Below are 15,902 nucleotides of genomic sequence, written 5' to 3' on the forward strand. Positions count from 1 at the left end.
AAGAGAGAGAGAGAGAGAGAGAGAGAGAGAGAGAGAGAGAGACAAGAAAAAAGTGGCAGAGAAAAAAAGAGAAAAGAGAAAGAGAAAATGAATATATAGAAGAAACGAATAAGAACAAGAACTAGAACGAGAACTAGAACGAGAACGATAACGATAACGATAACTGGAACGAGAAAGAGAAAGATATAGAGAGATATAGAAAGGCCGGTGGTGTACTGCCGCGTGCTGCTCGTGCCGGCAAATGAGATAATAATCGGAGGACTCAGTCACTCGTCGTCGGCCACCGTGGCAGGCAACCGTGGCAGGCGGCCGTGGCAGGGTGGTTGTTCGACGGCGACTCTGGCAGTGGGGGTTGTATTCCACCCCTGACGAGCGTCGGTGGTGGCGGGAGCGCGAACGAGGCTGCCAGTACAAGAGTGTGTACGTATGTGTGCGTGTATGGGTGTATTAGTGTGTGCGCGCGTGTGGTGTGTATATGCGCGCGCGTATGTGTGAGTGAGAAAGAGAGAGAAAGACAGAGAAGGAGAGAGGGAGGAATCACGGGGAATGATCGGTAGTAGGAGGAGAGCCGGAGGCAGAGGGTGGTGGTTTTTGAGATGATCCGGCCAATCTGCGCATCATTTCCCCATTGCATCCCCGCGCCGCGGCAAACCGGCGCGGAATCCGCACCACCGCAAGCACCGTGGAAGCCCTGTTGAATGCCACATTTCGAGGCGAGGACAGAGAGAAAGACTGAACGGAGAGGAGCAACAAGAAACGAGAAATAGAGAGGGAGAGAAAGAGAGGGCGGTACTAAAAAGGGGAGTGAAAGGAGAGAGAGAGGGTTGTGCTGTACCCCTGCTGCTACTGCCTCCGTTGCTCTCCGAGGGAGCGAAAAAAGTGGAAAACAGATATAGCCAAAAGATTCTCCTTTCTCCTTCGTCATCGTACTCCTCCTCTTTCTCCTCCTCCTCTTCCTCCTCCTCCTCCTCCTCCTCCTCTTTCTCCTCCTCCTCCTCCTCCTCCTCCTCCTCCTCCTCCTCCTACTCTTCCATTCTTCAACCCCTTCCACAGATTCTCCCTGTTCGTATTCCGTTTCGTTTTACAGATGCGTCGACGGTGGTGTGTTTACACTTTGAAAAGAGGAATCGCTTGCGAACTCGCTTCAAATATCGATTTTTAATGCTGGATGAAAGGAGCTAAAGATTTTTCGCCATGTAATGACTCGCGTTATCCTAACTGCTTTTCCTTTCCTTTTTTAATTCTCCAACTAGTTAATGTACCATTGTGGTTGTTAAGGAATTGTAGGATTTAGGAAATATAATGGCTTTTTACAAGCATGCAAGATATTTTCCATCGGAATTTCGATAGATTGAAGTCTTTGGAAAAAATCAGGAATTTGAGAGAATATTTTTCAATGAGATATTAAACTGAACAATCTTGTGGAGTCGCTTAGAGAACCTAGTCGTGGTATCTTATTTTTGTAGGATATTTAACTGGCAAGGTAAGGCAAACGATCATCCAAGGGAGTAAAAAACATGGAGAGCAACAGGACGTCTACGAGATTTGTTAGCATACGTTTAAAAAGAGAGAATGTGTAATTTAGAGAAAATTTGTTGACGATATACGATATTAATTATTTACATATTCGGACTCTTACCCTACCTCTTACGCGTTCTTTGGTAAAAGCTTCAGGCACGTGGGAATCTCCTCCTCACTTACGCGTCGTCGTGGAACGTTGTTAATTGGTCGGCTACAAAGGGTAAACCGTGAAAACACTCGTATAGCTTGTCATCGTACCCTCGTACCGGAAGATCGTATTTCAATGAAAGAGGACATGCTTCTTAAAATTTCGAACCTTTTTGCTATAAAACATTATTACCATAATCTCGTTCTTTGATATCGTACAGAAGGTATCATAAAATATAAAGGGCTTAGAAACACGTGTTTCTGAATTGAATCGGAAATGCTATAGAGTCATTCGCAAAGAGACAAACATCGAACAATCGAGCAAATATACCCGAATATGCGGGTAATCTTTGTAATCGTCACCTACTCATTAATTATTATTCGATTATCTTTTTATTCCAAAGGACGATTTTTCATATAACATTCTTCATTCCGCAAGAGCCGTGAACGTAGTTATGAATAATGTATAACGTTGGATATACAAAGCATATCATGTTTATTTACAATCGATATTCAGAACCATCGCCATGAAATACAATACTCGAACAATTTCATCTCTAGTACAGTCTAAAATAGTACTAATACGCGATGTTTCAAAACTCGGGTAATCGTTAGAGGATGATCGTTGCTCTTCAGCAACGATACAAGTTTCGATACTCTTGACCAATAGAAAATAACCCAATAACAATGGTTTTAGGATAAAATTTAAACCACACAATACTGCTTCGTCGAGGAACGCAATGAACCTAGAAGACTCGAGAAACGAAGGAAATTGTGTGACTGCGATGACGATCGTGGTGGTGGCCGTGATAGTAGTAGTGATTGTGCAGAACTTCGGAGGGGTACTTCATCCCGCGGGCAAACACCCTAAATTTAAATCGACGATTTCAGGGTACCGAGATTTCCATTTCTCTCTGTCTCTTTCTATCTTTATGTTTCTATCCGTTCATTCTACTCGTCCTCTCTCTCTCTCTCTCTCTCTCTCTCTCTCTCTCTCACGATTTCTAGCAAAAGACGGTGAAAGAGAGAGGGAAAGAGAGAGAGAGGGAGAGAGAGAGATAGAGAGAGAAAGAGAGAGAGAGAAATAGAAAGAGAGAGAGAGAGAGAGAGAGAGAGAGAAAGGGGTAGAAAACAATTTACCCGAAATTCGCCTCGTCGCGTTTGGCGACTGGATACACTTCTATTTGTCCCCACGGCAATCTGTCGACTTCGAACGCGCAAGCCCTTCTCCTCGCTTTCCTTGGCATCCTTTCTCCAGCGCCTCTCCAGCGGCTCTCCAACGCCTCTCCATCGACTCTCCAACCACCCCTTCGCGGAGCCGACTCCAAACTCGAACCCCCACTGGCTCCCCACGAACGACGCTCTCCTCGTACCCCCTCTGTACGAAGCGCGAAACCGCGAAGCCTCACGGGAATTTTAAACACCGTTCATTCCTCCCTACTCTTTTCTCTCCCACCCCGCTAGCTTCTCTAACTCGCTTCTTCCTGTCCTTCTCTTTTTCTCCGCGAGCCTTCGACGTCGACCGAAATATTTTCCATCAACCGCGACGACATTGAGAAGGATGCGAGCTCTCCCAAATCGGAATACGCTTTCCAACGATGTCGACGACGTTCTCGAGGAAAGAGCAGTTTCGAATTCGCCTTCCCCTCATCTACCACGAACGAAGGGTCCTCTGTGATCGGGTACTTAAGTACTTGTAATCTTATAAACGAGAGAGAAAGAGAGAGAGAGAGAGAGAGAGAGGAGAAAACCATGCGGAATTAATTCGTCCGTTCGGAATCGAGAGAAGCTCGATTATGCAAAAGCGGTATTGATAATATCTATTTCGTGCGCAGGACTTCAATGAAGACCCATTCATCTACTTACTATGTTTCTTTGAGGACTTAACAGAATATCTACCCTTTTTTCTAGAAAAAAATCTTAACGATATTTCAAACGTTAATGGAAGAGCTTTAACTCTAGGCAAACCCACGTGTCTTGGCGATCCAGTTTCCATCCCTCGACGTCGCGGTCAAAATCCATAGTCTTTCGAACTAGGTAAAGGAGCAAAGAAAAAAAAAAAAGAAAAAACAGACGAATTCTCCTAATCTACGAATAAATATACGAAACTTTTGTGAAATGTACGTGGCAAGAAAAAAATAAGATGTCTCCTCTCTTGTACTCGAGGCAACCAGTTAAACGTTTAAACAAAGCGGCCGGATCTCCGTCGTCGAAATTCATGAGGCAAAGGAAAAGAAAAAGCTTGCGGTGTACATTGATGCTCCGCTAGCTCGAGCGAAAAGAAGAAAACTGTTAGGGAAATAGAGAGAAAGAAGGAAAAAAAAGAAAATAAAAAAGAGAGAGAGAGAGAGAGAGAGAGAGTAAAGGTAGAGAAGAAGGGGTGGGAATCACTCGAATCGGCGAGTGCTCACGGCGGGGCGTGTAATATTCCCGGGAAGTAAAGCTCCCGAGAATTTCAAGCCTCTCCTCGTCCCTCGGCAGCACATCACCAGCAATCCCACCCTCTACTCCCAACCCCCTCGCAAGTCTTCCCGTCTCTTTCTCTTGTGGCTGCCTCTCGGTAGTGGCGGCAGCAACAACGACGACTACGACGTCGGCAGTGGCGGCGAGCATCTATCCGAAGGGATGCAAATAACTGGTGATAACAAGAGATAGCTCTGCCGGTACGTCTGCATTGGACTCGTGTGCGTCGATGCTGTACTGCTTCTCACTCGCACGCTCGCTCGCTCGCTCGCTCGTTCGCACGACAGTCAGTGGAGTTCGAGTTTTAGGGGCGTAAGGGAAGCAACGGATCGTGGAAGGGGAAGAAAAGAGAACGATTCGAGGGAAGAGGAGAGTAGTAGGCCGGTAGGTAGGAAGCGTGGGGGTAAAAGAGAGAGTCGGTAGGAATCGTGAAAGGGTGGGGAGGGTGACAACAGAGGCCGGTTGGAGGCAGAGTGGATTGAAGGGTGGATGTCTCTCTCTCTTTCTCTCTCTATCTATCTATCCATCTATCTATCTCTATCTCTATCTCTCTCTTTTGCTCCATCGAAGTTGGGAGAAGAGGGAGAAAGAGAGAGAGGGAGGAAAAGAGAGAGAGAGAGAGAGAGAGAGAGAGAGAGAGAGAGAGAGGAAACGCGGTGAGAGGGAGGACGTCACTCGCTGTCGCATCGAGCGCGAGCGATGAGTGGCGCGCGCTCGCTCGTCTTTTGTTTGCGATATGATGCGACTGCCAGGCTGGTGACGCCGGCGATGCGGGGGTGGTCGACAGGGAAGGAGGATAGAATCAAAGAGAAAGAGAGAGAGAGAGAGAGAGAGAGAGAGAGAGAGAGGGGGTACTGGGATGGAAGCTGTTGGAAGGGGGTGAGCTTCGACTGAGCTATGCTACACTTAACGCGACCCACACCTGTGTACGTACATATATATATCTATATGCACAATACGTTCTATATACGTAAACGTACATACGAACGTATAGGTGCGTGAGTATACGTCATGCGTTACGCGTAGAGGATCGCGGATCGCTTTATCGGGACCCTCGTCGGCAGGTTGCCGGATATGCGTCCACCTATGGATCCTTCTCTCGTGTCCTTCTCTTGCCTTTACCGTGTTACATATCGTTTCTACACCAACCGTGGTGCCAAGTGTAGTAACGAGCTATGTTATGGCCATGTCCGTAACATGCTCGTGATATTACACGAATTATTGTGCCCGATACTTGGCGAGTATCGTCGAGTAGTAGTAGCCAACTGGACATTGACCCTGTCTATCTAGGATAAGTAAGATTACCTCGAATATACGATTTTTTTCGAATATGTGTAGAATCCATCTACATAGATATCTACACTTTTCAAAACTTCGTCGCAAGCGTTTTCAAGAATCGCTGCTGCTAAGATCCATTATCGATATCGAAGGAATATAATACAGTCGATGTACTCGATATCGTATCGATAATCAGATTCCCCTTTTACAATAAGATTCTCCTGCGATCAACGCTCGGTCATTGTGTTACGTAACGTAGCGGACAACGTTCCACTCGATTTAACGCTCTCAATGCGGAACCGAATTCCATGAGTTCCAACCTGACTTCCTCCGTTTTTTTTCTTTTTTTCCGCTTTTTTTTCCTTTTTCCTTTTTTTCCCTTCTCTTTCCTTTTTTTTTTTTTATTCCCTTCTGTCATTTTTCATCGTGCATCTAGGCATTTGATAGGTACATACAAGAGCAAGGGGAATTGTTCGATTTCCTTTTGAATGAGAATTCTATTTTGCTATTTGTAACTTACGAAAATGCTTAGAAGCAAAAGGGATTATCCCAGAAAGGTACATTCTATTCGATAGCAATTATTGATAACCATTTGATTCGATAACATGGTAAACCTTGGAAATAGAGGCGATTGCCAATACTGATTTGCTCTGCGAAACAAGTAAAGTAAATGTTTGGTCTATTTCTATTTGTCTATCCTTCCCATAACATCTGTTTCCCATTAATTCGATAGAATGTAGTAATAGTACGAAATAATAAAGTGCGAGCGTACGCGTAGTTTCGTCAGAAAATTCGAAGCGATCTCTCGCGATTTAATTAAATTCTTTTAAATTAACACTTCTCCCGACGTACGTAGTAACGTAGCTAGGTATGATATTCACAGTACGTACCTATACCTACGTATATACGTACTTACGTACGGTTGAACGTTTTTATCTCACCGATGCATTTAGCTCGCGTTCGTCGCGAAAAATGTCGCGAAAAGTCTTTATTAAACGATAAACGTGTGCGCGCGCTCTTAGCGGTGCGATACACCGTGCTAAATCAAACTTTTATACTTTGCGTTTTCAACTAAAAGAGCGAGAGTAACGCGTGGATGCAGTCGGAGCATTATCACGGTGAACCTCAAGTGCGAAGTGCTCGCGGAATGCGCGACTTGCATCGTTTTAGAAGTGAGAGCGTGCCTGTGTCCTATGTGGAAAGAGAATTTCCGTGAAAATAGAATGCGCGAACGTAGACGAAACGTGCTAACGCATCGCGCTCTCGGGATCCGCATCCAAACGCGTATTATAGGATATTCAGTATCAAGCTCCAACGTTAGCAGGAATACGTCGAGACGAACGAAAGAAAATTTTTCTATCGGCGAACCGAGTAGGAGGATGGGGAGATGCGTCAGATTATTTTTCTCCGAATCTCGTTTCTCTTCCGCTCGAACGAATAAACGAACAAACGAAAAAGAAAATAAATACGATAGAAAAATACTGATACACGTATACATATTTATATATGCGTATCTGCATATGTGCATATATTCGTTTGATAAGCTTTGCCGGTGGAGCATAAGAAAGCAAAAAAAAAAAAGGAAAAAGAAAAGATTCGATAAGTTGCACGTTAACTTTATTCCATATTTCTTTGATCTCTTGCCATCTTTCGATTTAGACAAGTCGAATCATATCGAAGTGTTTTCGCGTCGAATGTGCTAGTGAAAAAATATGAGAAGCCAAAGAAAGAGGGGGAGATAGATAGATAGATAGAGAAAGAGAGAGAGAGAGAGAGACAGAGAGAGAGAGAGAGAGAGAGAGAGAGAGAAAATCGGTTTGGCCTTGCGAACGAGAAGCAAGCTAAGTTGGAGATGACGGAGCGAGGTCAGAGGATAACTCGGGTCTCGACCGGAGCTGCTTTTGACACGAATACGTTTATACGATCGCTCGGCTTCTCCTTTCTCAAGTTAAAGCATCATCCACAACGTTTGAGCTTTTCTCAGGGATTTTCACAAGGAAATATCCCTCTATGTTCCTGTCAATTATCGATAATATTATTAAAAATCTATAATCGGTTAACGAAGTTAGATTCTTTTGAAATAAATAAATGAGATTGGCCGTACCCTTTGAAAGTTCATTCTCAGAATCCCTTCTCGTTATGAAACTTTTATCGTGTATTAGAACATCGTCCGATATCGGCTTCCGGTGACACGATGACGAAGAAGATAATCCATGAGTTATGCGACGCATTTAATGCGAGGACAATTAAATGGTTCCTTCGCTGTTTCCTGCCACTAAGTTATCCCCGAAGTTCCCGAACTTGGTCGCGCAAACAACTTTAATTAAATATCTATCCTTGGAAAGTAGAGAGAGAGAGATAAAGAGACAGATAGAGAGAAAGAAAGAGAGAGAAAGAGAGAACAGAAGGGTGAGAGAAAAGGAAAGAGGAAGAGGACGGGAGAAAAAGTAGAGAGAAAAAGAGTGAAACAAAATGACCATCGATAATATAATCTCCAATTCGATTGTCTTTACGGAATTTGGCTTTCTACTGTGAAAGGAATTAACGTGAATACGTCATGAAAATATAGGCACGGCGAAATGAATAATATTAATGCATGATAATCATGAACACATTGAAAGATTAACTTGTAAAAGGATTTGCATTTGTCGTGTTCTAATTGATTGGACCGATTATCGTTGCCTATGTATGTGTGTATTAATTTCTGTCAATTATACAAAATCGGCCTTCATAAGCCGCGGAGTCTTTCGAACATCTCGTACTTGACACACATGCAGACGATATTTTCATTTTGCAGGAATCTTCCGCAAAGCTTTTGATCGCTACTACGCTACTGAAAATCGTTTATAATCTCTCTGCTTTTTCTGGGTTTCTCTCTTTTCTCTTTCTCTTTCTCTCTCCCTCCGATGATGGGTAGGAAAAAAGAAGGGAGAAATAAAGAAGAAAACCTCGGCTTCGATTTCGATAAGAGAGAAAAAGAGAGAAAAAGAAAGAGAGAGAATGTCGTCGAAAGTGTTTTGTGGGAGTCACTACGTTCAAGGTGGAAGAGACAAATTGGAAAGAGCAAAGGATTTCTTTGAAGGATTTTTACAAAATCATCGGCGTAGGTAAATCGTTTGACCTTTCGTCTCGCCTTTGGCAGCTTTCGTAATCCTTTCACCTATATCATGATGCTGCTACTGCTACTGCTGCTGCTGCTGCTTCTGCTACTTGAGAAAGAGAAAAAAATAGAGAGGGAGAGAAAAAGAAAGAAAAAGAGAAGGGGATGGAAGGAATCAAGGAGTGGTAGCCGGTATAGAAGGGCCGGTACTTCTCTATATTCCGAGATTTCGGGAGAGAAAAAAATCTCTGTGGAATCGCACGTGTCGAGTACCAGGGAATGCATTACACGATGATCGCGTACGGAAAGCTCAGATCAATTACATAATGGCGCGGCTGAAACGGATGCTCTCCAAGCAGCGGCAACCGCTTTCTCCTCTCTCTCTCTCTCTCCCCCTCTCTTTCTCTCTGTCTGTCTCTCTCTTTCTATCCAGCTTTCGCTCTCTCTCTCTCTTTCTCTCTCCCTCTCTCTCTCTCTTTCTCTTTCACTCTCTCGCTGAGCCACGACCTCCCTCTGTTTCGTTTCTCGCTCGCTCCCGCGAGCATCCCTCTCGCGCCCTGGCAGCCCCCTTTTGCAAAGTGACTATAGAACAAAGGGTTGAGCCTCTTCTCTGCGGGCGCTGTAATTATTATGCTCTTTGACGATCCCTCTGTCTGTCAACGGTAACGCCACGAAATCGATACTTCTAAAACTTTAATCGTTCTACGTGTGTGGATGCATCCTCGAGCACCGTTCGATGTAAAAATATTCCACGAGTTTGCGGCCGATGCTTTTAAAATCAAAGATATAATGCATAAACGGAGAAACGACGGGAACCGGAATGGAAACGGAAACGTTTACAAAATTTTCTCGCAATCCCGTTCTCGATTTATTTATTTTATTTGTTCGTTTGTTTGTTTTTTTTCTTCTTCTTCTTTTTTTTCCTCATTCCTTTCCGACAGAAACGGATCAAAAAGGACGTCATGGAAACGTTCTGACCCTTTTTTTTTGGTAGAAACGTCAGAAAGATTAAAGCTGATATTCTTGATCTTGAAATATAAGATTTTTCTGAGATTAGCGATGAAGGATAGAACCTAAGCTAGGATCTCGTTATTTCGACGAAAAAGAGGGAACGGTGGAGAGAAGAAATAGGGTGAGGGGAGAGGCTGCGATGGCGAAGGGGGATGAGGGATGCAGTCTCCAAGAGGAATTTCTTTATCGTTGGAAGGAAACCCTTCGTGAGTTCAGAAATGCCTTCCTCGTTAGTCTCAATTTTCTTGGCGGGTGACATAGGCGACACTTCACATCGGGCAATGGTGTATGTATGTACACTCGCAGGAGCGTTAATGATACCGAGGATACACGCGATGAATAACATCGTAATAACGAGAGACCGCCGTTGTTCGCGCTCGAACCTTAATTTTCCTGCCTAATGTTCGGATTAATTTTCCGTTCGCTCTCTTTTAACGCTCAAGCATTTGTTCATTTTCTCTCTCTCTCTCTCTCTCCCTTCTCAGAGATTACACAAACTCGAGAAGTTATCAAAGTCTCGCGTTTACTTTTTCAAATTGAGTCTTAATACGAGATAATATCGATTACATCGGTCCCGTTATAAATCTTATAAAATGTTTTATTAAACCTATATAGTTTCTAGATGGGTATATGTACAGTTCGCAAATAGCGGAACTTACGTTAAAACGCAATGGTAAATGAAAATATCTCTGACATTTTAAACGCGTTTTTGAAACATGTAGATATATATATACATATATATATATATATATATATATATATACATACATACATACGTCGCATACTCGAGCAAGTATACTCGGATGATGCTGCCGTTGCTGCGGTGTTCCTGGCCCGAGCAAAATCTCAGCCCGTAGGAATGACAATAGACTGTCAGATAATGAATCCCCACTGTCACCCTTTCCCCTTCCTCACCGCTCCACCACCCTCGTCACTCCATGTCCTAAAACCTACCCTCGATCTCGTTCCCTCTCTTTCTCTCTCTATCTCTCTCCAGTACACTGTACATCCACCTCCCATCTGCCCTCTCTTCTCTCTTACGAAGCGATAGCTTCGAAAGAGACGCGCTACTTTCCGAAGAACAAACTCGAATCGCGTGATCTTTGTGCAAAATCAACGCAAAAGTCGATGTCTACTAAATCGTCCTACGAGTCTTTTGACTACTTTTAATATAACATGTATATATGTATAAATAAATAAATATATATATATATACATATCTTATTCTGTTACTCTCTCGAGGCAAAAAAGTACAAATTATATGTAACATATGTGTGTGCGTGTGTGTGTATCTGCGTGTATGTATATATATATATAAAAGAAGAAGAAAGAAAAGAGACGAAGTACCGTCCTTATGAGTTCACAATACGCGAAGGGTGCGAGAACAAGCTTAATCTCCGTGGTACTTTATATCTCTCGCTAACCGCATCCCCCGTTCTTTTCACCCTCAGCTCTTGTAGCAAACAGGACTATGACCGAGTAGGCGAGGCGTCCACTTAGCGCTAATGCTCCTTTTATTGGTCAAGATTTCAGTCGAAAGCTGAATAGATGCTTCTCCCTAGGTCGATCCTCGACGTTGGTTTCCGGTGAAAATTAAACGCACCGATCGATTACGGTTCCTCTTCGTCTTCTGATTTTTCTTTTCTTCTAGCTTATATGGTCGTCGAAATAATAAAGTACGAATAAATTCCTAAGCGAACTTTCATTATTTAATCTTGATTTTACTTTTATTTACTTTCATATATATATATATATATATATATATATATATATATATATTATATACATATCTGTCCGTGTGTGTATATATATAAATGTAATTCTTCCTTTCGAAAAATAGAACAATTTTAAGGGAACTTTAGATAGGACTCGGTGACAAAAAGAATTGGAAATGCGAAGTGCGATATATTGAACTGCACGGAGAAGCCGTCGAGAGTGGAGTCGAGAAAAATTCATATGGAGAAGCGGGAGATTGGGGACGCAGTGAGGTGGGGTGGAGAAAGCGAGGAAAAAATTTCTATAAAAATGCGCGTCTGCATGCGTAATCCGGATCAGGCTTAGCACCGTGCGAATGGACGAACCACCGATGGAAATGGTTGAAAAGGCGAAGAATGGACACAGGAAGACATCGATAATCAAAAGGCACATCCTTTATAAAGTAACAAGTTGCCGTATTTTCAATAGGATTTACGATTACGTATACACGATGCATTGCTTATTTTTTGATATTCTTCCTTCGAAAAATTCATTCGTTTTGTTATTACAATTAATATTAAAAACGATTAGCGACTTTTATTAAAAATTATTTGTACGTTATCGTGAAATGATCACACATGTATCTGCTATTTTATTACAATTTTATTTGTTTACGTTTGGAACGGATTAAGAGCGTTATTTTCTTTCTCTTTTGACAATGATTTCCGTATTCGAATCATCTACACATTTAATCGAATATTTATATAAAACTAAATGTAATATTCTTAATTATTTTATATATAGGAAATATTTTTTTTTTTAAGTTCACCTTACAAATTCAAATATCTGTGATATGTCTACGCGAATTCAAATGAACTTTATTTGAAAAGATAGTCTTTTGCAAGTCATTTGTAATTGATAATTGAACGTAAATGTAAAATTTTAATAATATATTGATATTATTTTTAATTTAACGTCAAATCTAAACAAAGGCCATTAAAAAATATAATGAAATATTTATCGAACATATTTATTACAAAATACTTCAAGTAATATATTTATATTTTTTGTTTTTTTTTTTTCTTTTTCTTTTTTAAATATGTGGTATATTTCAGTATACAATTTAGAAGATAAAGCTATTATACAGGCAATCAATCTTATTATGGAAGAACAATCTTAAAGTTTCGTTTATAAAAATTTGTCTGTCAGCTCGAAATGAGCCCTAATTATCTGACATTAGGTTGTGAATGTTTTACTTAAGAAATAAGAAAACTTAGTAATTATATTATAACTTTCATGAATATCTTATAGAAATGTAAAAAATTAATTACAAAAAAGTTTTATACATATAAGCATAGAAGCATTTTCGTTAAATTATTTTTTTTCTTTGATCGACAATGGTTTCACATAGCTACAAAAATAAAAGTACATTCATCGACTTTGCTCAGTGTTTCATACAAAACATATTTTTACGAGATCATATCGTTTGTTATTTTTTTCAAAGCTGTTAAAATAATTATTTTCAAAGTGAAAAACTTTACACCACATGATCATAGTGCTTGACATTATTATACTATAGTTTAGGCATTCTCGCTAGCCAGTCTCTTTTTGTTCTGAAAAATAAAGGACAATAAAATTTCTCATTGTAAATAACGAATTACAATTAGAACAAATGATCACTATATACATATCCTTACACTTTGTTTGGACGATTTAACATCTACACTGGACGTACGAGTTTTGGATCTTTCTTGTTCTAGTTGTGCATGTAAAGATGCTACTTCCGATGTTAATTCGTCGCGAATCTCTTGTAATTTCGCTACCTCTGCTAATACCGATGCCTTGTCCTTCACTAAAAATGGTCGTATTAATCGATATTATTTAGTTGTAAAATATTTTAGACATGGGATAAAATCAAACTTACTCTCCCCGTGTGAAAGGATTTGATAAAGTTTCGTGTTTCTTTCTTTAACCTGCGTTAGCGCCTTTTTAAGCGTTTCGACTTCTTGTCTGAGTTGACTAATTATCTTATCCCTATTCTCCACTTCCACTCTTAACTGTGCTAATGTAATATCATCATCTATTTTGTTTAATCGTGCTTTCAACATGTCTTTTTGTTTCCCTTTTGTAATTTCTTTCTTTGCCTCTTTGTCAATCCTTTTGAAGAATTCTGCATCTAGTTCTGTAGCAATTATTAATCCCATGACCTAGTTCGCTTAAACCATTTCGATCATGTTTCGCATAAACCGATTGATCACAGACATTTCTATTTTCTCAAAGTATCGTACCTTTAGATTTGTTCTCTTCTGATTCGGACGTTATAACCGGAACTTGCGTCGTGTTTGTTTTCATGTTGTTGAATTCCTCCAATGACATGGTTGCCTTCTTCGACCTTTTACCACCTTTCTTACATTGTTCCTGTTCCTTCTCAGTTTTTGCAGCATTTACTAACCGTTCTTCATAATCTAATTTTGATAACAAGATGGCTTGATGCAGATCTTGCTCAAATGTTTCCTCGACAGCCTTAAGGAAATCACAATTGGACGTGATAACACACAAGACTTATAAATACACGACTACTGAAACAAAATCTTTGATTCAACACTACGACTTAACAGTTCATGGTTTTTTGCTCAAAATTTTAACAACGAATAATAATTAACACCTTTTCAAATGATCTTCCATAAACGTATACAATAGTCAAATGAGAACTATTGTATTGTAGTTGCATTACAATTGGATTAGAAGCAGAGATTTATGTCGAATATTTCAAATAAATTTTAAATAACATATATATGTTTCTACTCTCATTACCATAGAATCTTTTTGCTTCCACTGCTCCCATTGTTGTTCCTCGTTAGCTGACTTTTTCTTTTTTCCCTGAAATATACAATAATCGAATTTTGATAACGTATATACACAGAACTTACGAGGAACAAACAAGATTGACTTCGAGATTTGCAAAAATCAATAAAAATTACTTTTCACTTTATTTTAACATTTCTCAAAGGCATAATAGTTCGTCTTTGTTGTTCTTGCAATATCGTACGTTGACATTAACATGAAATCAATCAAACATGTCTAAAACGTAAGAGAAACGAAATAAAATAAAAGAAAATAAAAGAAAGAAAAAAAAACTGCACTTAAGTTTAACCAATACTGGCTATGCTCATTATAAACGTTGGGAAATTGTAAGAACAACGTGTATGGAAAAAGAATAATAAAAATCGCCAATCGCTTAAATCGACAAAATTGCTGATCGATAAAAAAAAATAAATAAAAAGAAAAAAGATTTTTTATTTTATACAGAAAGAAATATTTTATACAGAAAGAAACAACAAGGAGGCTAATACGCGCCTTACCTTGCTTTGCTTTTTCTTGTCATCTTTCTTCGGCTGCTGCTGCTGCTGCTGCTGCTGTTGTTGTTGTTCTTGTTGTTGTTGTTGTTGTTGTTGCTGCTGCTGCTGCTGCTGCTGCTGTTGTTGCTTCGACTTGTCACCTTTACCCTTTTGATTCGTTTTACCGGCCGACGTATTCTTCTGAGACTTCTTTGGCTTATAATCGTCATCTTCGATACTAAGAACGGCAAATCGCGACGGGACAGCGGTCGCCATTTTTACGATTTACGAAATTCACGCAGTCAAACGAGAGAATAAGATAAAAAGAGGAAGAAAGAAAGATATAACTTCCGGTACCTTATGAATTATAATTATGATAATTATCAAATTATCCTATTTTCACTTATCGTAACGCACGGTATTTTAATTATCGTTAAATCGTTAACAGAGCACGCGTTGTTTCCCGTAGAATGAAATTTATGGCGAACGCTAGAAAAAAAAAACCAAGTTCGATCGCAACGTACGACTATGCAAACCGGAAACCAGCAGTGATGTCGACGTAATAAATCAGCGCCTCTGGTGGTACAAACAGCTAATTAATAGTTTACCCGCCCGGCGACACAGTACTGCCAACTGTTGCTAATGAAAATTTAATCTTATTTCTGCCTTTAATTGAATTGTTATTTTCTTCTTCTCTTTCTTTTTATAACACATTTTATATATTTCGTAGTATAAAAACAATCAGTTAATGACTATGAATTTATCGATTTATCTCCTCCAATCGTACTACTCAACGATTAAAATCCTTTATTGATACTTTTACAATTTTATTGTCTAGCTTCTCAAAATTCGTAGGAAATCATAAAAATTATGAATACTACGATATATGTAAAACGTAAATAAAACCTTTATCGATTTCAATCGTATCTTTACACTCGGAATTATAATAGCCTATATATCATACATCAGACAGATATAACTTGAATATGAATCTTAAAAAATTGTCCGATTCTGAACGTTACATCGGCGAGTGCTAATAATCGATGCAATTGCGAGATGAAATTAGATTAAGGCACAGATTGGAAACCCCTTTCCCTCCAAAAAAAAAAAAAAAGAAAGAAAGCAAAGAAAAAGAAAAGAAAAAAAGATAGAGAAAAGAAAATAGAAAAAAAACATAATGTAAAAAAAAAACTAATATGCAAGTATTCGAGCTTTTCTTCTTCTTCTTCTTTTTTTTTTTTTAATATAAAATATAACACTAATACAATACAATACATCTCTTTTCTCCCTTGTGTTCTTCGATATAAGATAACGAATAAATAACAATGAAAGTTCGTAAATATTTCGAT

The 15,902-nt window shown here is 39.8% G+C and overlaps 2 protein-coding genes across 4 annotated transcripts in view; both read right to left on the bottom strand.

The window, feature by feature from the left end:
- The window catches only part of LOC122632577 (formin-J-like), a 17,860-nt gene extending 7,555 nt beyond the window's left edge, over window positions 1-10,305 (bottom strand). The window contains exon 1 of one of the 3 annotated variants that reach the window (XM_043819549.1): window positions 10,285-10,305. In XM_043819549.1, the coding sequence (XP_043675484.1) occupies window positions 10,285-10,290 (6 nt within the window). In that variant the 5' untranslated portion in view covers window positions 10,291-10,305. Of the gene's footprint in view, window positions 1-2,808; window positions 3,116-10,284 lie in introns of those variants that run through there. The other 2 variants (XM_043819548.1, XM_043819546.1) reach the window with 2 other exon arrangements.
- A 1,555-nt stretch (window positions 10,306-11,860) lies between these two features.
- Window positions 11,861-15,268, bottom strand: LOC122632423 (G kinase-anchoring protein 1-like). Its single transcript, XM_043819172.1, has 6 exons — window positions 14,578-15,268; window positions 14,030-14,095; window positions 13,504-13,738; window positions 13,140-13,397; window positions 12,913-13,067; window positions 11,861-12,828 (listed from the first exon to the last, which is right to left on the bottom strand). The coding sequence occupies exons 1-6, from the start codon at window positions 14,827-14,829 to the stop codon at window positions 12,796-12,798; spliced, it is 999 nt and encodes a 332-aa protein (XP_043675107.1). The 5' UTR covers window positions 14,830-15,268; the 3' UTR covers window positions 11,861-12,795.
- Window positions 15,269-15,902: the final 634 nt, after the last annotated feature.

This window comes from Vespula pensylvanica, chromosome 10 (genome assembly GCF_014466175.1).
Source record: "Vespula pensylvanica isolate Volc-1 chromosome 10, ASM1446617v1, whole genome shotgun sequence".
Lineage (NCBI taxonomy): Eukaryota > Metazoa > Arthropoda > Insecta > Hymenoptera > Vespidae > Vespula > Vespula pensylvanica.